Source organism: Ranitomeya imitator, chromosome 4 (genome assembly GCF_032444005.1).
Source record: "Ranitomeya imitator isolate aRanImi1 chromosome 4, aRanImi1.pri, whole genome shotgun sequence".
Lineage (NCBI taxonomy): Eukaryota > Metazoa > Chordata > Amphibia > Anura > Dendrobatidae > Ranitomeya > Ranitomeya imitator.
Window position 1 is genome coordinate 321,465,003 of NC_091285.1, and position 24,557 is coordinate 321,489,559.

Here is a 24,557-nt window from a genome sequence, read left to right on the forward strand (position 1 = left end):
GAGGTTTCACATGCACCTAGGGAGGCCTCTTACCTGACCTAGGCGGAGGGGTTTTCCGGACTATCAGGGCAGGCTCGGAGAAGATGAGAGGAGCTTCCACAGTAAAAGCAGAGACCCTGGGCGCGTCTCTCCTTGCGATGTTGTTTGGAGAGTTTTAGATGATCTACTTACATCGGCTAAGGAGCAGAAACCGTAACAAACTCTGGGACGTGGGCTGGGAAGTCTACGAGAAGACATAGAAGAACGAGGAAATTTTCTCTCCCGAGCTCGCTCCTGAAAGCGAAGGTCTATATGAGTAGCCAAGGCAATTAAATCCTTCAAATTAGTTGGAGTATCTCGGCCAGCTAATTCATCCTTTATACGGCTAGATAGCCCCCGCCAGAAAGCCCCTACTAAAGCTTCATTATTCCAGTGCTGTGCAAAGTGTCAGATCAGCAATCTGACACTATAACATGATGTCCCACCCTGGGACGAAGTAAAAAAGTAAAAAAATATATATAATTATCATGTGTAAAAATAAAAAAAAATCCAAACTAAAAAAAATAGGGATTTTTGTGTTACACAACGTAAAATCCTTTTCTCCGAGACGCTCATTGGGGGACACAGGACTGTGGGTGTATGCTTCTGCCGCCAGGAGGCTAACACTAAGTAAACATAAAAAAAGTTTAGCTCCTTCTCCGCCATATACACCCTGACACTGGCTACCAGAGAATCCAGTTTGGTGCAAAAGCAGTAGGAGAAAGAGAAATAATATAACAGCATAAATATAGAAAACTCATGTCTAGAAAAGACCTACTGACTGATGAATTCAGACACAACAAAAGCAGCCATCAGGCTACCAGGGAGGGAGCTGTGTCCCCCAATGAGAGTCTCGGAGAAAAGGATTTTTACGGTGAGTAACACAAAAATCCCTATTTCTCCTTCGTCTCATTGGGGGACATAGGACTGTGGGATGTCCTAAAGCAGTCCCTGGGTGGGGAATTAACTCACCGGTTATAAATATCCAGGCAGCTGTCGTTATAAGTGCGTTACCGCCGCCTGAAGAATCCTTCTACCCAGACTTGCATCTGCAGAGATCTGGGAGTGGATATTATAATGTTTGGCAAAGGTATGCAAACTAGACCAGGTCGCAGCTCTGCAAACCTATTCTGCTGAGGCCTGGTGCCGAATTGCCCAGGAAGCCCCCACTGCTCTAGTGGAGTGGGCTTTGATTCCAGCCGGAACCGTCATGCCCTTGGCGCGGTAGGCCTCCTGAATAGCTGAACGTATCCACCTGGCCAAGGTAGATTTCGAGGCCGCGAATCCCTTCCTGCGACCCTCTGGGAGGACAAACAGAGCATCTGTCTGCCGAAAAATGTACCTCCTCAGCGCTCTCACTAGGTCCAACGTATGGAGGGCTTTTTCCACATGGTGCGGCGGTGCAGGACAAAAAGAGGGAAGAACTATATCCTCATTAATGTGGAACGAGGAAACAACCTTCGGCAAAAAGGAGGGCGTTGGTCTGAGCACCACCTTATCCTGATGGAACAGTAAAAAAGGAGCACGACAGGAAAGGGCTGCCAGCTCTGATACCCGCCTTATGGAAGTTATGGCCACAAAGAATACGACTTTCCAAGAAAGTAACGTTAAAGAAATATCCCGAAGAGGTTCGAAGGGAACCTCCTGTAAAGCCCTTAAAACCAAATTAAGGTCCCAAGCTTCCAAAGGAGCTTTATAAGGAGGGACCTTATGAGTGACTCCCTGAAAAAAGGTCCTTACCTGTAGGTTAGAAGCAATCCTGCGCTGAAAAAGGACCGACAAGGCTGAAACCTGCCTTTTAAGAGTACTTTGAGCCAGCCCTGAATCTAGGCCTGCTTGGAGAAAGGCAAGAATATTTGGAATGGAAAAACGCAGGAGGCGGCAATCCACGCCCTCTGCACCATGAAAAAAAAAACCTTCGAAGTGTGATAATAAATCCGAGCCGAAACGTTTTTTCGTGCACTGATCATGGTATCAGCCACCTCTCGGGAAAAACCGGCCTGAGTTAAAACCCAAGATTCAACAGCCAGGTGGTCAAACACAGGACCTCTGAGTTCTGGTGGTAACTCGGCTCTTGAAATAGAAGATCTGGACGGTCGGGGATCCGCCATGGGACTCCGGTGAGAAGCTGTACTAGGTCCGCGTACCACGACTGTCGCGGCCAATCCGGGGCGACCAGAATAGCTGGCACACTCTCTGACTTGATTTTCTTGATTACTTTCGGGAGCAGTGCCAGAGGGGGAAACATATGGGAGATGAAACTGGTTCCAAGTCAGAACTAGTGCATCCATGGCAATTGCCTGTGGATCTCGGTACCGGGCGACAAATCTGGGAACCTTGGCATTCCTCCCAGATGCCATTAGATCCACGTCCGGAGTCCCCCATTGAAGGCACATTTGCTGAAAAACCTCAGGATGGAGAGACCATTCCCCGGACGCCAGGCCTTGCCGACTGAGAAAGTCCGCCGCCCAGTTCTCCTCGCCCGAAATGTGGACTGCCGAAATCACCGAGTGATTCCTTTCGGCCCAGTTCAGAATTTGCTTTACTTCCTGAATGGCTGCCTTGCTGCAGGTGCCCCCTTGATGATTTACGTATGCCACGGCTGTGGCATTGTCCGATTGAATCCGGATAGGGCGACCCACCACAAGATGATGGAAATACTGCAAAGCCAGCCGAACTGCCCGAATCTCCAAGAGATTGATCGGGAGCTCTGACTCCCGGGAAGACCAGCGCCCCTGAGCAGTGTGATGAAAGAACACCGCTCCCCAACCTAGGAGACTGGCATCCGTTGTAACCACTAGCCAATTGGTTGGAGGAAAGGGTTTCTCCTTTAGTAGGGACGGACTGTTTAACCACCATGAAAGATTCTGCCTGACCTGGGGGGACAATCGGAACCTGAGGTTGAGGGAGAATGGACTCTTGTCCCATGCTGCTAAGAGTGCATGCTGGAGAGGTCAAAGATGAAGCTGTGCAAATGGCACTGCTTCTATTGTTGCAACCATCCTTCCTAAGACCCTCATGCCGGACCGGATTGTATGAAAGTACGGCTGCCGAAGGTACCTCACCTCTCGCCGAAGGGCTAGGACCTTGTCCTGGGGCAGGATCGACAGAGCTTGAGAGGTGTCAAAAATTATCCCTAAAAAGGAGATTCTCCGAGATGGTACTAGGGATGACTTCTTTCAGTTCACTAGCCAACCCAGACGAGAAAGAGTGTCTAGAGAAATGCTGACATTCTCCTCGCAGGCCTGAAAGGTCGGCCCTTTGATGAGAAGATCGCCTGAATATGGCAAGACTATAATGCCTCGGGAGTGTAGAATGGACACTACAGTTGACATGACCTTTTAGAACACCCTGGGGGTGAAGGCTAGCCCGAAGCGTAAAGCCGTGAACTGGAAGTGTAAGATGTTTATGGCAAACCGGAGAAATCTTTGGTGAGGAGGAAATATGGGAATATGCAGGTAGGCATCCTGAATATCTATTGAGGCTAAGAACTCCCCCTTTTCCATTGCTGCAATGACTGACCGGAGAGATTCCATCCGAAAATGACGAATTTTGACAAACCTGTTTAAGCGTTTGAAGTCTAGAATGGGCCTCACTGAACCGTCTTTTTTGGGTATTATAAACAGGTTGGAATAGAACCCCTGAAATCTCTCCTCCTTTGGGACAGGAGAGATGACCCCGCGGAGGTGAAGGGACTCTATAGAATTGAGTAGGGCTTGACGCCAGGACTCAGACTTGGGAAGACGGGAAGGGAAGAACCGGTGTGGAGGTTGACAAACCAGCTCTATCTTGTACCCTGAGGACACGAGCTCTCTTACCCACTTGTCGTGAATTGAATAGAGCCAGGCCTGGCGAAACAATCGTAGGCGCCCGTCTACTCTGTTGGCGGCAATCCGAGGATGCCTCCAGTCATTTGGTTGTAAACCTTTGAGCCCTGGATCTCCTGGATCTAGGTGGCTGGGAACGTATTCTTCCCCCCGGATTGGTTCTATAGGAGATCCGATTGTCTCGATCCGGATTGCGTCGAACCTGCGCAGCGGAACCTGACGCTGGGTTCCATCTAGTACTACGAAAGGGTCTAAAACGGGCCTGGAACTGGCGACGAAAAGGCTGCCTAATACTCTGCTGAGGGAGAAAATTGCTTTTCCCTCCTGTGGTATCAGAGATAAGCTGATCCAGCTTCTCACTGAATAAGCGACCCCCCTGATATGGAAGGGTTGTAAGAGATTTTTTGGTGGTAAAGTCTGCCCGCCATGTTCTTAACCAGAGCGCCCTTCTAATGGCAATTGCATTTTCCGCTGCAGAAGCAGCACAGTCTGCTGCATCTAGGGATGCATTAATCAAATAGCTCCCAGCAAGGCATATCTGACTTAACATTTCTGTCAACTTCGCTGGCAAGTCCCTCTCTTGAAGCGCCTTTGTCAAAGATTCTGACCAAGACATCATGACCTTAGCAACCCAAGTTGCCGCAAAAGAGGGAAAAAGGGCTGAACTTGAAGCCTCAAAAACGGAGCGAGCCAAACTTTCTATAAGACGATCCATGGGATCCTTAATAGAAGAGCCGTTGGGAAGGGATAACAGAGTATTAGAGGCTAAGCGGGATACCGGCTTATCTACCGAAGAGATTCTGTTCATTTACTACGTAGCTCAGAAGAAAAAGGATATCTCACCTTCAAGGCCCTCTGCCCTGAAAAACGCTTGTCCGGGTGCTCTCGATTTCGCTGAACCAGGTCCTCAAACTCGGGGTGAGAGGAAAACACTTTATGAAACAGTTTGGCCCGCTTAAAAGAAACCTTGTGATCTGAGGGTAAGACGGGTTTGTCTTCTATTCCCAGGGTCTGATTGACGGCCTCAATCAGGCTATCTACTGACTCCTGAAACCCAGGAGACTCTAAATTAAAGGGACTCTGTCACCTGAATTTGGAGGGAACAATCTTCAGCCATGGAGGCGGGGTTTTGGGGTTTTTGATTCACCCTTTCCTTACCTGCTGGCTGCATGCTGGCTGCAATATTGGATTGAAGTTCATTCTCTGTCCTCCGTAGTACATGCCTGCACAAGGCAATCTTGCACAACGCAGGCATGTACTATGGAGGACAGAGAATAAACTTCAATCCAATATTGCAGCCAGCATGCAGCCAGCAGGTAAGGAAAGGGTGAATCAAAAACCCCAAAATCCCGCCTCCATGGCTGAAGATTGTTCCCTCCAAATGCAGGTGACAGTGTCCCTTTAAGGGCCCCCTCTGAATCATAGTCTGACCAAAGTTCCCCGCTTTCTACTGGGGAGGGTGAGCAAGAGACAGAACTCCAGGATGCAGATGCACCCGATGGCCCGGGAGACGCTGTGAGATTTCGCTTTCCCCGCGTCTGTCTAGTGTCAGTGTGGCCCCTGCACGCCGGAGGCTCCTGAGAACCAGAGGCTCTCTCCAAGATAGATGAACTGCTGTCCCTGACTCCAGCCGGGGTCTGAAGGGACTCGATTGCCTTAGTTAGGGAAGCCATGGATTGCGATAATGACATGACCCATTCCGGTGGAACCACCCCAGTCTCCGTCAGAGAGGCAGGAGTAACCGCCGGGAAAATTGCAGGGGAACTTGCAGGGGGGGGGTGTTCCTGAGCGCGTTCAGAGTCGCAGGCCTTGCAGAGACGATTGCTCTGGGCATGCGGGAATGCAGCACGACAAGCTACACAAACAGTATATAGGACCGTGTGAGATTTGACCCTTCTAGACATAGTGATCCGTAAAATGCTATACCCCAGGGCTTTAGACTGGGAAAAAAACAATGCTTCTGCTGTCAGGCTGGAGGGAGAAGCACTTACCCCAGTCCTGTGTCCCCACGCGTACAGTGTGAAATCGAACACCAAATGCAGAGTAAATGTGCCACCTTTATCCCCAGCAGTCCTCAGGGGCGGAACCACCATGATCTCATGCGGCCTGTAGTAGGCCGAAGCTGGGGCCTCGAGGCGAGGAGAGGAGGGGGCGGATCCGGAAGTAGACGCGCCGGAGGGGGCAGGGCCTCACCGCACGGTTTGCTGGACGGAAGCCGGGCCTGATTGACCCGGAAGTGCATCCTGGATGCTATGCCGGAGCCTGAAGCCTCCGGAAGAACTGCAGCGCCGACGGAGATTTGGGGACTGCGGCGTTGCTCATTACCCGACGCCAGATCGGTGCAGGGAAGCCCCGGAGCCTGTCTTAAAGGTAAACCGCGCCTGTATCAAGAGTCCCCCTTTCCTACCCTTTCCCCCTTTTTGCAAGCTGAACCCTGTGAGAGAAAAGGGTCAGCGTGAAGTAAAAAATCCAGCAGGGGGAGAGCAGAGCACATGACTGTGCAGGAACCCTAGCTCCATTTCCTGCACTGGGATAAAGAGAGGGACCGTCCACTACCCCATCTATCACCGCAGCAGAACAGAGGTGTAGAAATCAGGGGGGTCACACGGACATCTAAGGGCACCTGTACAGCCTATGGTCTTAGAAACCTCAGGGTGGTCAGGGCCAAGTCCGGTGTGCAATCCCACATCACGGGAAAGGATACGTGGAGAATACTTGCATGTGCTTGCCCGTTGCTGGTTTGGGGAGATCGGACCCTCAAAAGGGTCAGTAGCCCCCTCAATCCATATTATGTAGAGATGAAAAAAAGGGTCCAAAGGATCCGGGACTCAGAGGTGTGCCTCCTTCAGACACTAAGCAAGAACTGGATTCTCTGGTAGCCAGTGTCAGGGTGTATACGACGGAGCAGGAGCTAAACTTTTTTTATGTTTACTTAGTGTCAGCCTCCTGGCGGCAGAAGCATACACCCACAGTCCTGTGTCCCCCAATGAGGCGAAGGAGAAAAATATTGTTCTAATAAATACATTTCTTTATCTAAATTAAAAAAAAAAACAATAAAAGTACACATATTTAGTATCACCTTGTCCGTAACGACCCTACCTATAGAACTGTCCCACTGGTTAACCCCTTCAGTGAACACCATAAAAAAAACGGCAAAAACCAAAGCTTTATTATCATACCGCCGCACAAAAAGTGGAATAACGCGCGATCAAAAAGACGGACATAAATAAACGTGGCACCGATGAAGACGTCATCTTGTCCTGCAAAAAATGAGCTGCCATACAGCATCATCAGCGGAAAAATAAAAAAGTTATAGTCCTCAGAATAAAGCGAAGCAAAATATTTATTTTTTTTATATAAAATAGTTTTTTTCATATAAAAGCGACAAAACATAAAAAGATATAAATGAGGTATCGCTGTAATCGTACTATCCCGAAAAATAAAACTGCTTTATTAATTTTACCAAACGTGGAACGGTACAAACGCCCCCTCCCCCTCCCAAAAAAAAGAAATTCATGAATGGCTGGTCTTTGATCATTCTGCCTCACAAAAATTGGAATAAAAATATATAAAAACGTGCCCCAAAATGATACCAATAAAAACGTGAACTAAATAAGACCTCACATGACTCTGTGGACCAAAATATGGAAAAATTATAGCTCTCAAACTGTGGAGATGCAAAAATTATTTTTTGCAATAAAAAGTGTCTTTTAGTGTGACAGCTGCCAATCATAAAAATCTGCTAAAAAAACCCCGCTATAAATAGTAAATCAAACCCCCCTTCATCACCCACTTAGTAAGGGAAAAAAAAAATGTATTTATTTCCATTTTCCCATTAGGGTTAGTGTTGGGGCTAAAGTTAGGGTTAGGGCTAAAGTTAGGATTAGAGTTGGGGCTAAATTAGGGTTTGGATTACATTTACGGTTGGGATTATGGTTAGGGGTGTGTCAGGGTTAGGGATGTGGTTGAGGTTATGGTTGGAATTAAGGTTAGGGGTGTGTTGGAGTTAGGGGTGTGGTTAGGGATGGGATTAGGGTTAGGGGTGTGTTGCGGTTAGGGGTGTGGTTGGGATTAGGGGCGTGGTTAGGATTATGGTTAGGGTTGGAATGTTTCCACTGTTTAGGCACATCAGGGGCTCTACAAACACGACATGGCGTCTGATCTCAATTCCAGCCAATTCTGCATGGAAAAAGTATAACAGTGCTCCTTCCCTTCCTAGCTCTCCCGCACGCACAAACAGGGGTTTACCCCAACATATGGGGTATCAGCGTACTCAGGACAAATTGGACAACAACTTTTGGGGCCCAATTTTTCCTGATACCCTTGGGAAAATACAAACCTGGGGGCTAAAAATAATTTTTGTGGAAAAAAAAGGATTTTTTTATTTTCATGATTCTTCGTTATAAACTGTAGTGAAACACTTAGGGGTTCAAAGTTCTCACAACACATCTAAGTAAGTTCCTTAGGGGGTCTACTTTCCAAAATGGTGTCACTTGTGTGGGGTTTCCATTGTTTAGGCACATCAGGGGCTCTCCAAACGCGACATGGCGCCCTATCTCAATTCCAATCAATTTTGCATTGAAAAGTCAAACGGCGCGCTTTCCCATCTGAGCTCTGCCATGCGCCTAAACAGTGGTTTACCTCCACATATGGGGTATCAGCATACTCAGGAAAAATTGGACAACAACTTTTGGCTTCCAATTTCTTTTGTTACGCTTGGAAAAAAAAATTGGGGTGAAAAAGGTCATTTTTGTGAAAAAATATGATTTTTTTAATTTTTACGGCTCTGCATTAAAAACTTCTGTGAAGCACTTGGTGGGTCAAAGTGCTCACCACACATCTAGATAAGCTCCTTAGGGGGTCTACTTTCCAAAATGGTGTCACTTGTGGGGGTTTCAATGTCTAGGCACATCAGGGGCTCTCCAAACGCGACATGGTGTCCTATCTCAATTCCAGTAAATTTTAGATTGAAAAGTCAAATGGCACTCCTTCCCTTCCAAGCTCTGCCATGCACCCAAACCGTGGATTACCCCCACATATGGGGTATCGGCATTCTCAGAAATAATTGTACAACAACTTTTGGGGTCCAATTTCTCCTGTTACCCTTGGTAAAATAAAATAAATTGGAGCTGAAGCATATTTTTTGTGAAAAAAAGTTAAAATGTTCATTTTTTTTTTAAAACATTCCAAAAATTCCTGTGAAACACCTGAAGGGTTAATAAACTTCTTGAATGTGGTTTTGAGCACCTTGAGGGGTGCAGTTTTTAGAATGGTGTCACACTTGGGTATTTTCTATCATATAGACCCCTCAAAGTGAATTCAAATGTTGTGTGGTCCCTAAAACAAAATGGTGTTGTAAAAATGAGAAATTGCTGGTCAAATTTTAACCCTTATAACTCCTTAACAAAAAAGAATTTTGTTTCCAAAATTGTGCTGATGTAAATTAGACACGTGGGAAATGTTACTTATTAAGCATTTTGTGTGACATATCTCTGTGATTTAAGGGCATAAAAATTCAAAGTTGGAAAATTGTGAAATTTTCAAAATTTTTGCCAAATTTCCGTTTTTTTCACGAATAAGTGCAGGTAATATCAAAGAAATTTTACCACTACCATGAAGTACAATATCTCACGAGAAAACCGGATCCGTTCAAGCGTTCCAGAGTTATAACCTCATAAAGGGACAGTGGTCAGAATTGTAAAAATTGACCCGGTCATTAACGTGCAAACCACCTTTGGGGGTTAAGGGGTTAATAACCCCATAGTAATATTGTATAAAAACACACACACACAGAAAAAAGTCCTTAAATGGAAAGAATTACACAGACTAATTTAATACATCTTAAACTATATGTACAAAATCGCCCATTGCACATACGCCATTGGCTACAGCAAAAGAGTTAAAATAAAAAACAACAATATTCCTCACCTCTTTGCAGAGAAGATGATAACTCATTTGTCCAGCGATGAGTCTAGCTCTGCTACATCTAGATGGCAGGCTGCATTGTTGCATGATGCGACCATACAGCCTGCCATCCAGCAGAGACACTGAGCAGTGACGCATCTCTGCTCAGGGTCTCCCTGTGAAAATTTCCCATGGCGCTTGCGCTGACGTCAGATAGGTGAAGGGAGTTAATTGGCTGTGAATTCCCGGGACCTTTCTGACGGCACCGCGAGCAGGAGAACTTTCTCACGCTCGCGGTGCCGTCAGACAGGTAATAGGAGTTCACAGGGAGACATTGAGCACACACTCCTTTCTTCTATCTAAAATAGGTGCCGTCAGACAGGTAATAGGAGTTCACAGGGAGACATTGAGCACACGCTCCTTTCTTCTATCTAAAATATATATATATATATATATATTTTAGATAGAAAAAAGGAGCGTGTGCTCAATGTCTCCCTGTGAACTCCTATTACCTGTCTGACGGCACCTATTTTAGATAGAAGAAAGGAGTGTGTGCTCAATGTCTCCCTGTGAACTCCTATTACCTGTCTGACGGCACCGCGAGAGTAAGCCTGTATCGTCCGCCCGACATACTGCAGCCCACAACCACATTCGATCAGATAAACTACGTACATAAAAATATTAAATACACCAGCGCTCACAAAAAAAGTTTTAGATAAGTATAGATTACAGCTGCTGGTGAGTAGACAGCTGCTGCGCTCAGACTGTCATAAAAATCGATAGCAAAATTGATAAGAAGTCACCGCGCTAAATCAACTAAAGATAGGTCAATTAATTATCATTCATTGACCTATCTTTAGTAGATTTAGCGCGGTGACTTCTTATCAATTTAGATAAACTACATAGCTAGAGTGGCAATTTACATGGCAGTTAATAGTAAAACTGGTACCCGCAATGTATGAAATTCTTTCGCTCCATTACTGATGGAACCACAACATAAAGAGGTTTCATACGACCCCATGTGATTGGTTAAAGGTAGTTATAAAACTCCATTTAGTGAAAACAGAGGGTTTAACAGACCTATTATTCTTATTTTTAAACTGCTCAATGCATTCCTGTTGTGTGATGGCCAACTATCTCCCATGCAAATTGAGTCTCTAAAATGAGCAGTAATGTTTGTCCTTAGCAATAAAGTTTTTTCTTTTGAAAGGACTTTTTACCGCCAGGTTTGGTGCTACGTGATGGGGACGTGATTTTCTCCCAGTTACGCCAATCTGCTCATGGGGGTGTTGAGTCAGTCTTCATTGCACAGTCCCCACTGCCGGAGGGCAAAATTGCCCTCTACTGCCGTTTTATCGATGATCTTTTTATTATCTGGATGGGTTCCGAACTAAAAGTACTCGATTTTGTTCAGTCCCTGAATTCTTGGGGACTGAAATCCACAGCCAACATATCTAGTACAGCAATCCAATTTCTAGATTTAATGCTATATTTCGACCCATACGAGTTACTTTTCAACATCCACGCAGGGTAGACATAAATAGCTATCTAAGTTTTAGCAGTGGCCACCTCCCTAATTGGATTTCTTATTATTTTTATGCATTTTATTGTTTTTATTCTATTTGATTTTATATAATTATTTTGCGATATCCTGTCTTTTTTTTTACCTTTTTTGATATGTTTTTAAACTGTGTTTGCAACTTGCATCCTAATTAATCATGTGTTAAGAATAATTGCTCCTTAACCCCCTTCCCGACCTTTGACGCATACGCTGCGTCATGAAAGTCGGTGCCATTCAGACCCATGACGCAGCGTATGCGTCATGGCGGAATCGCGTTCCTGCAGGCTGGGTGAAAGGGTTAACTGTAATTTCACCCGGCGTGCAGGGACAGGAGGAGTTGTACTTTAGCCCCCCCCCCCCCCCGTGGCTACGATCGCTCTGATTGGCTGTTGAAAGTGAAACTGCCAATCAGAGCGATTTGTAATATTTCACCTTAAAAACTGGTGAAATATTACAATCCAGCCATGGCCGATGCTGCAATATCATCGGCCATGGCTGGAAACACTAATGTGCCCCCACCCCACCGATCGCCCCCCCAGCCCCCCGATCTGTGGTCTGCTCCCCTCCGTCCTGTGCTCCGCTCCCCCGTCCTCCTGTCCGCTCCCCCCGTGCTCCAATCCCACCCCCCGTGCTCCAATCCCACCCCCCTGCACTCCGATCCACCCCCCCGCACTGCGATCCACCCCCCCGCACTGCGATCCACCCCCCCGCACTGCGATCCACCCCCCCATTCTCCGATCCACCCCCCGTGTTACGATCCACACCCCGTGCTCCGACGCCCCCCCCCCCCCCCCGTGCCCTGATCTCCCCCCCTTATACTTACCGAGCCTCCCGGGGTCCGTCTGTTTTCTTTCCTGGGCGCCGCCATCATCCAAAATGGCGGGCGCATGCGCAGTGCGCCCGCCGAATCTGCCGGCCGATTCGTTCCAGAGTGAATTTTAATCACTGTGATAAACCCTCACAGTGATCAAAATAAAAAAAAAAACAGTAAAGGGACAATAATAAAATAAAGAATCCCCCCCCCCCACTAAGGTTGGAGTTAGAACTAGGGTTAGGGTTAGGGGTAGGGTTAGGGCTAGGGTTAAGGGTAGGGTTAGGAATGTGCACACGTATTCTGGTCCTCTGCGGATTTTTCCGCAGCGAATTTCATAAATCCGCAGTGCTAAACCGCTGTGGATTTATCGCAGATTTACCGCGGTTTTTCTGCGCATTTCACTGCGGTTTTACAACTGCGATTTTCTATTGGAGCAGTTGTAAAACCGCTGCGGTATCCGCAGAAAGAAGTGACATGCTGCGGAATGTAAACCCCTGCTTTTCCGTGCAGTTTTTCTGCAGCATGTGCACAGTGATTTTTGTTTCCCATAGGTTTACATTGAACTGTAAACTCATGGGAAACTGCTGCGGATCCGCAGCGTTTTCCGCAGCGTGTGCACATACCTTTAGAATTAGGCTATGTGCACATGGTGCGGATTTGGCTGCGGATCCGCAGCAGAGTTCCATCAGGTTTACAGTACCATATAAACATATGGAAAACCAAATCCGATGTGCCCATGGTGCGGAAAATACCACGCGGAAACGCTGCGTTGTATTTTCCGCAGCATGTCAATTCTTTGTGCGGATTCCGCAGCGTTTTACACCTGTTCCTCAATAGGAATCCGCAGGTGAAATCCGCACAAAAAACACTGGCAATCCGCGGTAAATCCGCAGGTAAAACGCAGTGCCTTTTACCCGCGGATTTTTCAAAAATGGTGCTGAAAAATCTCACACGAATCCGCAACGTGGGCACATAGCCTTAGGGTTAGGGTTGGGTTGGAATTAGGGTTGTGGTTAGGGTTAGGGATGTGTTGGGGTTAGGTTTGTGATTAGGGTTATGGCTACAGTTGGGATAAGGGTTAGGGGTGTGTTGGAGTTAGAATTGAGGGGTTTCCACTGTTTAGGCACATCAGGGGGTCTCCAAACGCAACATGGCGCCACCATTGATTCCAGCCAATCTTGTATTCAAAAAGTCAAATGGTGCTCCCTCACTTCCGAGCCCCGACGTGTGCCCAAACAGTGGTTTACCCCCACATATGGGGTACCAGCATACTCAGGACAAACTGCGCAACAATTACTGGGGTCCAATTCCTCCTGTTACCCTTGAGAAAATAAAAAATTGCTTGCTAAAACATCATTTTTGAAGAAAGAAAAATGATTTTTTATTTTCACGGCTCTGCGTTGTAAACGTCTGTGAAGCATTTGGGGGTTCAAAGTGCTCACCACATATCTAGATAAGTTCCTTGGGGGGTCTAGTTCACAAAATGGGGTCATTTGTGGGGGGTTTCTACTGTATAGGCACACCAGGGGCTCTGCAAACGCAACGTGATGTCCGCAGACCATTCCATCAAAGTCTGCATTTCAAAAGACACTACTTCCCTTCTGAGCCCCGACGTGTGCCCAAACAGTGGTTTACCCCCACATATGGGGTACCAGCGTACTCAGGAGAAACTGGACAACAACTTTTGGCATCCAATTTCTCCTGTAACCCTTGGGAAAATAAAAAATTCTGGGCTAAAAAAATATTTTTGAGGAAAGAAAACGTATTTATTATTTTCACGGCTCTGCGTTACAAACTTCTGTGAAGCACTTGGGGGTTGAAAGTGCTCACCACATATCTAGATAAGTTCCTTTCGGGGTCTAGTTTCCAAAATCACTTGTGGGGGGTTTCTACTGTTTAGCCACATCAGGGGCTCTGCAAACGCAACGTGACGCCCGTAGAGCATTCCATCAAAGTCTGCATTTCAAAACGTCACTACTTCACTTCCGAGCCCCGGCATTTGCCCAAATAGTAGTTTACCCCCACATATGGGGTATCACCGTACTCAGGAGAAACTGGACAACAAATATTGGGGTCAAATTTCTCCTGTTACCCTTGGGAAAATTTAAAAATTCTGGGCTAAAAAATTATTTTTGAGGAAAGAAAACGTATTTATTATTTTCACTGCTCTGTGTTACAAACTTCTGTGAAGCACTTGGGGGTTCAAAGTGCTCACCTCACATCTAGATAAGTTCCTTTCGGGGTCTAGTTTCCAAAATGGGGTCACTTGTGGGAGGTTTCTACTGTTCAGCCACATCAGGGGCTCTGCAAACGCAACGTGACGTCCGCAGAGCATTCCATCAAAGTCTGCATTTCAAAACGTCACTATTTCACTTCCGAGCCCCAGCATGTGCCCAAACAGTGTTTTACCCCCACATATGGGGTATCAGCGTACTCAGGAGAAACTGGACAACAACTTTTGGGGTCAAATTTCTCCTGTTACCCTTGGGAAAATAAAATATTGCGGGCTAAAAAATCATTTTTGAGAAAAGATTTTTTTTTTTTTATTTTCATGGCTCTGCGTTATAAACTTCTGTGAAGCACTTGAGGGTTCAAAGTGCTCACCACACGTCTAGATTAGTTCCTTTGGGGGTCTAGTTTCCAAAATGGGGTCATTTGTGGGGGATCTCCAATGTTTAGGCACACAGGGGCTCTCCAAACGCGACATGGTGTCCACTAATGATTGGAACTAATTTTCCATTTAAAAAGCCAAATGGCATGCCTTCCCTTCTGAGCCCTGCCGTGCGCCCAAACAGTGGTTTACCCCCACATATGGGGTATCTGCGTACTCAGAACAAACTGGAAAACAAAATTTGTGGTCCAATTTCTCCTATTACTGTTGGCAAAATAGGAAATTCCAGGCTAAAAAATCATTTTTGAGGAAAGAAAAATTATTTTTTATTTTCATGGCTCTGCGTTATAAACTTCTGTGAAGCACCTGGGGGTTTAAAGTGCTCATTATGTATCTAGATAAGTTCCTTGGGGGGTATAGTTTCCAAAATGGGGTCACTTGTGGGGCAGCTCCAATGCTTAGGCACACAGGGGCTCTCCAAACGCGACATGGTGTCCGCTAACAATTGGAGCTAATTTTCCATTCAAAAAGTCAAAAGGCGCGCCTTCCCTTCCGAGCCCTGCCGTGTGCCCAAACAGTGGTTTACCCCCACATATGAGGTATCGGCGTACTCGGGAGAAATTGCCCAACAAATTTTAGGATCTATGTAATCCTATTGCCCATGTGAAAATGAAAAAATTGAGGCGAAAAGAAATTTTTTGTGAAAAAAAGTACTTTTTCATTTTTACGGATCAATTTGTGAAGCACCTGAGGATTTAAAGTGCTCACTAGGCATCTAGATAAGTTATTTGGGGGGTCCAGTTTCCAAAATGGGGTCACTTGTGGGGGAGCTCCAATGTTTAGGCACACAGGGTCTCTCCAAACGCGACATGGTGTCCGCTAACGATGGAGATAATTTTTCATTCAAAAAGTCAAATGGCGCTCCTTCCCTTCCAAGCCCTGCTGTGCGCCCAAACAGTGGTTTACCCCCACATATGAGGTACTCAGGACAAATTGGACAACAACTTTCGTGGTTCAGTTTCTCCTTTTACCATTGGGAAAATTAAAAAATTGTTGCTAAAAGATAATTTTTGTGACTAAAAAGTTAAATGTTCATTTTTTCCTTCCATGTTGCTTCTGCTGCTGTGAAGTACCTGAAGGGTTAATAAACTTCTTGAATGTGGTTTTGAGTACCTTGAGGGGTGCATTTTTTAGAATGGTGTCACTTTTGGGTATTTTCAGTCATATAGACCCCTCAAACTGACTTCAAATGTGAGGTGGTCCCTAAAAAAAATGGTTTTGTAAATTTCGTTGTAAAAATGAGAAATCGCTGGTCAAATTTTAACCCTTATAACTTCCTAGCAAAAAAAAATTTTGTTTCCAAAATTGTGCTGATGTAAATTAGACGTGTGGGAAATGTTATTTATTAACTATTTTGTGTCACATAACTCTCTGGTTTAACAGAATAAAAATTCAAAATGTGAAAATTGCAAAATTTTCTAAATTTTCGCCAAATTTCCGTTTTTATAACAAATAAACAAAATTTATTGACCTAAATTTACCACTAACATGAAGCCCAATATGTCACGAGAAAACAATCTCAGAATCGCTAGGATCCGTTGAAGCGTTCCCGAGTTATTAGCTCATAAAGGGACACTGGTCAGAATTGCAAAAAACGGCCAGGTCTTTAAGGTCAAAATAGGCTGGGTCATGAAGGGGTTAAATCTCATTGGTTGGTGTTCCTTTATATACTTACTTCGGTCCACACTCTGTATACTGTCACCTGATGAAAACGGAGCTGTTCCATCGAAACGCGTTGTGGATTTCAATAAACAAAAGCTTTTAATCCTTTCATCTGTGTCCTGTGAGCTCCCATGTGGGAGTATCCTGCAACTTACTTAGGAAGCAACACTGTTTGACAATCAATTTCACATGCTGTTGTGCAAATGGAATAGACAACAGATGGATATTATTGGCAATTATCAAGACATACTCAATAAAGGAGTGGTTCTGCAGGTGGGGACCACTGTTGTGAATTCTGTTGTCGGGCTCCCTCCTGTGGTCATGAATGGTACTTCGGCTGGTTCTGTCCATGGACTTCCTCTGGTGGGTGTTTCTGAGTTTCCTTCCACAGGTGACGAGGCTAAGTCGTTAGTGGGCTGCTCTATTTAACTCCACTTAGATCTTTGCTCCATGCCACCTGTCAATGTTCCAGTATTGGTCTAGTTCACTCCTGGATCGTTCTTGTGACCTGTCTTCCCATCAGAAGCTAAGTTCCTGTTTGTTTTTCTTTGGTTTGCTATTTTTCTGTCCAGCTTGCTATTTTTATTATTGTCTTGCTTGCTGGAAGCTCTGGGACGCAGAGGGAGCGCCTCCGCACCGTGAGTCGGTGCGGTGGGTTTTTTTGCGCCCTCTGCGTGGTCTTTTTGTAGGTTTTTGTGCTGACCGCAAAGCAACCTTTCCTATCCTCAGTCTGTTCAGTAAGTCGGGCCTCGCTTTGCTAAATCTATTTCATCTCTGTGTTTGTATTTTCATCTTTACTCACAGTCATTATATGTGGGGGGCTGCCTTTTCCTTTGGGGAATTTCTCTGAGGCAAGGTAGGCTTTATTTTTCTATCTTCAGGGCTAGCTAGTTCCTTAGGCTGTGCCGAGTTGCATAGGGAGCGTTAGGCGCAATCCACGGATATTTCTGGTGTGTGTTATAGGATTAGGGATTGCGGTCAGCAGAGTTCCCACGTCCCAGAGCTCGTCCTTAATTATCAGTGACTATCAGGTCATTCTGTGTGCTCTTAACCACCAGGTCCATTATAGTCCTGACCACCAGGTCATAACAGACCACAGACCACATCTCAGTACCAATGCTTTCTGGCTGGTGTCTTGGTCACTTTTGAATGTTGGTTGTGCTTTCACACTCGTGGTAGCATGAGACGGACTCTACAACCCACACAAGTGGCTCAGGTAGTGCAGCTCATCCATGATGGCAGATCAATTCGAGCTGTGGCTGTCAGCGTAGTGTCCAGAGGCTGGAGGCGCTACCAGGAGACAGACCACTACACCAGGAGACGTTGAGGGGGCAGTAGGAGGGCTCCAACCCAGCAGCAGGACCGCTACCTCAGCCTTTGTACAAGGAGGAACAGGAGGAGCACAATCTGAGCCCTGCAAAAAGACCTCCAACAGGCCGTAAATGTGCATGTGTCTGCACAAACGGCTAGAAACCGACTCCATGAGGATGGTCGGAGTACCTGATGTCCACATATGGGGGTTGTGCTCACAGCCCAATACCATGCAGGATGCCTGGCATTTGCCACAAAACACCAGGATTGGCAAGTTCGCCACTTGCGCCCTGTGCGCTTCACAAATGAAAGCAGGTTCACACTGAGCACATGTGACAGACGTGGCAGAGTCTGGAGACGCTGTGGAAGATCTGCTGCCTGCAACATCCTTCAGCATGACTGGTTTGGCAGTGTGTCAGTAATAATGTGGGGTGGCATTTCTTTGGAGGGCAGCAAAGCCCTCCATGTGCTTGCCAGAGGTAGCCTGACTGCCATTAGGCACCAAGATTAGATCCTCAGACCCCTTGTGATACCATGTGCTGGTGCGGTTGGACCTGGGTTCCTTCTAATGCAGGACAAGGCCAGACCTCATGTGGCTGGTGTCAGCATTTCCTGCAAGATGACGGCATTGAAGCTATGGACTGGCCCACCCGTTCCCCAGACCTGAATCCGATTGATCACATCTGGGACATCATGTCTCGCACCATCCACCTACGTCACGTTGCACCACAGAATGTCAGAGTTGGTGGATGGTTTAGTCCAGGTCTGGGAGGAGATCCCTCAGGAGAACATCCGCCGCCTTATCAGGAGCATGCCCAGGCATTGTAGGGAAGTCATACAGGCACGTGGAGGCCACACACTATTGAGCATCATTTCTTTGTCTTGAGGCATTTCCGCTGAAGTTGGATCAGCCTGTAACTTAATTTTCAATTTAAAAAAAAAAAATTTTGAGCATCTTTCCAACTCAAGACCTCCGTGGGATATTAGTTGTGATTAACGTTGATAATTTTTAGGTTTTATTGTTCTCAATACATTCCACTATGTAATGAATTAAGATTTACAACTGGAATATTTCATTCAGTCATATCTAGGATGTGGGATTTTAGTGTTCCCTTTATTTTTTTGGTAAGTGTATATATATTATGTGCTCAACTAAATCTTCCTCCTTTTTAACTTTATCTCTAAGTCCTATGCAATGCTTTATATACTCTAAACTTAATACTAGACTTTCCCTATACACTATATATCAATAATATTATACATTAAAGAGGTTTTCCCACGAACCAAAGTATATTTTAATCCATAGATCTTGGAAAGAAAAAAAAGTTCCACAATGATATGTGATTAAAACAAATGTTCCTGTGCTGAGATAATAGTATAAACGTGCTCCTAGTAAGTACTGGATGTGTAATGGCTGCGTCTTACCGTGCAGGGACATGGTCTGATCATAACACAGCTCCTGGGCAGGGGAGGGAGCAAACAAATATAGACAGTGGGACAGCATTGGATTACAGCTGATTCTGTGAGGTAAAACAATTTATAAAAACAGGCAATGAAATATTTTACCTCACAAAAAGAATCAGCTGTGATCCCATTCTGTAATGTCTGTATATTCTTTTGCTTCCTCCCCTGGCGAAAAGCCGTGGTATGATCAGATCATGTTCCTATCAGAAACAGCCATTACACAGTACACAGTAGGGGAACATTTATGAGATTATCTCAGCACAGGAACATTTTTTAAATCACTTCCTAATGTGGACCTTATTTTTATTCCAAGATCTAGTAAAAAAAATGAGAACTTTTGTTTGTGGAAAAATCCCTGTAATCACAACACATTACATTAAATGTGTACATTAGTGCCTATGAAACTCTTTGCAGATTCACACATTAATACAGTCACAAAAATACGATAAAACCATATGCTTGGTACAAACATTGTTTAGAGAGGGAAGAGGCATATGACAGCCCTTGTCACACCCTTACAAATGGAAGTGGAAAGAGGATATAAATGTCTGAAAAAAGCGAGTTGCAAACAGAGCCCAAAGGTTTAATTTACTATGACATACCCGTTCTAGCAGAGATAATGTGGCCTTCAGAGCGCCTTCTGGTCTTCCAAAAGGGAAACAGTACCTGTGAAGAAGCAGGTATGTGTAAAAAGCGGTCTGAGAGGAACAATTTCACAGTTTGTTTCGCTACAACAGAAAGAGCAGTGTACTAAACATTACTGTTTATTTCTAATCATAAATCTTAAAACAACCAAAACAAAAAATACAAATACAGTAACTATTTATGCTATGTATTTAACTAGACAATTTAGGATGAGTAATTAGAAAAAAAAATGTAAATCCAAAAAATATATAGCAGATTATTACACAATTCACACTGAAATCAATTAGTGGACTGTGTAAATCTTTGGGATGCTAGGTCCTCTGTAGTAGGAAACTCCCTTTTGCTACCCCAATAGAGATGAGCGAACTTGTTCAGAAAATGTTCACCAATCTCAGTCAGCACAAACGTTGCACATTCGGATTTGTGTTCGGATTCCAGAGCATTTACCTCAAACTCTGCAAAATTTGGCCAAAGTCGGGTAAATGATTGCGTTTCCACTAAGGCTGTGTGAACACGACGGCTCTGATCGGCATAACGTCACGGCCGGTAAGCTCGTTAGTGTCAGTCAGAGCACTACAGAGTCACTTTCAGATGTCAGTGTGACCCCCACAGCTGTGAAAGTGACCCTCGGTAAAAAGCTAACCACATGCACCGGCTGATGAGAGACTACTACTCCGATCAGCCTACGCCTGCTGTCTCTCATAACAGCAGGAGAATATACTCACTTTACACCTAATCCTTGACGCCCTTGTCTTCTGTAAAAAATAAAAAACACCATATACTCACCTTAATGCCTAATCCCCGATGCCCATGTCATCTGGAAAGGGAAAAAATAAATAAACCACCAAATCCCTCACCTATCCACCATAATCCATACACACTTATAGAGCAGTCATATGAGCTGATGCGGCTGTTCTACTCTACCCAGCAGCTGGCTACACACTGACAGGAGCGTGTAATCACTCCTGCAGTGTGTCACGTTGAGCTGTGGTGAGAAAGTTCACCGGAGTTCATCAGCTGATGAGCTCTAGTTATCTCACTTACGGCACCGCTGCATAAGAAAGCCGAGGGGGTCACCCAGGGACGGTGGCTTGCAAGCTCTTAGCAAGAGCTGACACACCTCCTCCATGCCTGCAATGCACAGATCTAATGCCCTGCAATATCAAAAGCATTGCAGAGCATTAGATGAGCGGTCAGGGCAGGGAAAGTTGATGTCACATCCTGAGATAATGTAAAAAAAATATATATTAAAAACTGTAAAAATATTTTAAAAAATAAAGAATGAAAAAAAATTAATCCAATAAATACATTTATGTAAAAACAATAATAAACTAAAAAAGTACACATAGTTGGTATCGCCGTTTCTGGTACAGCCCGACCTATAAAACTGTCCCACTAGTTAACTTCCTTAGTGAACACATGAAAAAGAGGCAAAAACCAATGCTTTCTCATCATACTGCCAAATGAAAAGTGGAATAAAACACGATCAAAAACATGAATGTAAATAAAAATGGTATCGCTGAAAACATCATCTTGTTCTGCAAAAAAGAAGCCACAACACAGCTCCGTGAGTGTAAAAATAAAAACGTTATAGCTCTTAGACTAAAGTGATGCAAAAATAATTATTTTTTCTATAAAATGGTTTCATTGTGTAAAAGCGAAAAAAAAAAAAAAAATATATATATATATATTTTTTTTATGTATATATATATATATATATATATATATATATATAAATGAGGTATCGCTGTAATTATACTGACCCGAAGAATAAAGCTGACTTATCTGTTTAACCACATGCGGAACGACAAAATAACAATTCCTGAATTGCTTGCTTTTGTTCATTCTGCCTCCAAAAAAATCTGAATAGAAAGCAATAAAAAAAAGTCCGAAAATGGTACCAATAAAGTCGTCAACTCATCCCGCAAAAAAAAAAAAAACAAGCTCCACTGGGCAAAATATGGAGAAATAATAGCTCAAAAATAAGACTATGCAAAAACTAGTTTTTTTTGTGTGTGTGTGTTTTTAAAAGTGTTCTTTAGTGTGTGACAGCATCCAAACATTAAAAACCCAATATAAATCTGGTATCGCTGTAACAGTAGCAACCCAAAGTATAAAGTAGTTTAAATCACTTATACCGTACAAGTAACGGCATAAAAAATAAATACAACCAATTCTTCACCTGCTGTTGATTTGTTTATTCTGCCTCACAAAGATGGCAGTAACGGTCTGCTCATATCTATCCTGCGCTCTACGCTGAGAGTTTACACAGGGGTTTCAATGTACTGTAAATCTCTGAAATACGTGATTCAGATGGAACCCCCAGCAGAAGATTTCCTATAATGAGGCAGATGGAGGCACTGTGGATGCCGTCTGGCCTGTGATGGGGTAGTGTCGGTCTTTTTAGTAATTGCATAAAAGTTCGGTCCAACAGAGTGTTGTGCACTTATGAAAAGAAGGACATCACTGAACAGAGGCCAGATGGAGTCAAGAGTAACTCTGCTGCCTCATTATAGTGAATGGATCCCTCAGGGGTCTCATCTGAATCATGTCACTTGGAGATTTAGATATAAACCCCGATGTAAGTGCTCAGTATAGAGTACATGATCCCAAACATTATGTAAAATGTTCCCAATATAAAGTTCAAGTCAATCAAAGAAAAACAAAACAAATCTCCACTCAGGTCAGTTTTCTGGTAATGGAAATATAGAGGACTTCCAAATTAGTGGTAGCACAAAGGGCTCTCGAAAAGCGAAATGACTCCTCAACCCCTAAAAAAATTCAGTAAATTCTGAGCTCCCAAATCCAAATGCCCTCCTCCTTTCTGAACCAGTGTGCCTCAACCACATTTAGCGTCCACATGTTTGGCATTTCTGTAGCAATGACAGCCCACCTAATTTACAGGTGCGTGTCTCCAGAAGTATGAGTTGGGCATAACATACTGGTCATTACAATATACTGGCAACTACAGTGTATTTGTCTTTACAACGGCAGTTTGCAATTTCACTTAGCAACATCCACTGCAGCTTGTTTCTGGATAACACCCATGGAGTCAAAATCATCACTACATCTGTAGATAGATTACAAAAGGGGTATCATTTCTAAAATGAGGTCACTTGAGAGGGGGGGGGGGGGGATACTGCTCTTCTAGCACTTAGATGCTCTATATATGGTTTCTGCTAAATATTCTAGGTAAATCTGAACTCTAAGATGCACATAGCGCTCTGTCCCTCCCAAGTCTTACCGGGTGGCTAAGCAGTACTGTTCAGCCACATATGAGGTATTTCTAAATTCAGCAGAAATTGTGGCACACATTTTGGTGCCATTTTTACCCATTTCCCAGTATGAAAATGTAAAATTTGGGACTAAAACAAAATATTGGTGGTAAAAATGTAATTATTTTTTCTTCACTGCCCAATGGTATAACATTCTGTGACCCACCTGTGGTGTCAATATGATCACTGCAATCTTAGATGAATTCATTGAGAGATGTAGTTTGTAAAGGGGGTTCTGCCAATGTGACATGGCAACTTCAAATCAGTCCAGCAAAACCTGAACTCCAAAATGGTGCTTAGTCCCCTCTGAGCTTTGCACTGTGCCTCAAGGGTATGGGGTATCAGTGTATTCAGGAGAAATGGCGCAACAAATTTTGGGGTCCACTTTCTCCTGTTACATTGTGGGAAAAATTATTTTTTTTCACAGTTCTACATTATAAACTTCTGTGAAGCAAGATAAGTTCCATGAGGAGTCTGGTTTCAAAATGGTGTCACTTATAGGGAATTTCCACTGTTTAGGAACATCAGTGGCTCTCCAAAAGCAACATGGTGCTCCAGCAAATTTTGCATTAATAAAGTCAAATGGCACTCTTTTCCTTCCAAAATGTGCACCCAAAAAGTTTTTCTCCACATATGGAGCATCAGCATACTCAGGAGAAATTGCACAACAAACTATATTGTGCAATTTCTTGTGTTACCCTTGTAAAAAGACAAAATTTGGGGCTAAAATATATTTTTGTAGGAAAATTTTTTAATTTTTTATTTATTTTCAAGGTTCAACATTCTAAACTTCTTTGAAGCACCTGGGGGTACAAGGTGCTCAACACACATCTAGATAAGTTCTCTGAGGGGTCTAGTTTCCAAAATAGTGTAATTTTCAGGCGGTTACCACTGCTTAGGCAGATCAGGGGCTCTCCATCCATGACAAGGCATTATTCCAGTAAATTTTACATTCAAAAAGTCAAATGGCGCTCCTTCCCTTCCTAGCCCTGTGGTGTGTCCAAATAGTGGTTTTCCTCCATATATGGAGTATTGCCATGATTAGGAGATATGGCGCAACAAATTTTGGGGTTCATCTTTTCTTGTTAGCCTTGCAAAAATTTTGGGTCTAAAGTAAAAATTTTGAGAAAAAAAAGTTGTTATTTTTTTCCCCACATTCTAAAAGTTCAAGTGAAGCACCTGGAGGGTTAATAAACTTTTTGAATGTACTTTTGAGCACCTTGAGGAGTGTCACTTTTGGGTATTTTCTGTCATATAGATCTCTCAGTCACTTCAAATGTCATATGGTCCTTAAAAATGGTTTTGTATATGTGGTTGGAAAAATAAGAAATTGATGGTCAAATTTTAACCCTTATAGTAACATAGTAACATAGTAACATAGTTAGTAAGGCCGAAAAAAGACATT

General features: G+C 44.2%; 1 protein-coding gene across 7 annotated transcripts in view; it reads right to left on the reverse strand.

Annotated features, from left to right (window-relative positions):
- The window catches only part of CADPS2 (calcium dependent secretion activator 2), an 854,105-nt gene that overhangs the window by 399,858 nt on the left and 429,690 nt on the right, over nucleotides 1-24,557 (reverse strand). For all 7 annotated transcript variants that reach the window (XM_069764895.1, XM_069764893.1, XM_069764892.1 and 4 more), the window contains exon 15: nucleotides 19,835-19,898. In XM_069764895.1, the coding sequence (XP_069620996.1) occupies nucleotides 19,835-19,898 (64 nt within the window). The remainder of the gene's footprint in view (nucleotides 1-19,834; nucleotides 19,899-24,557) is intronic.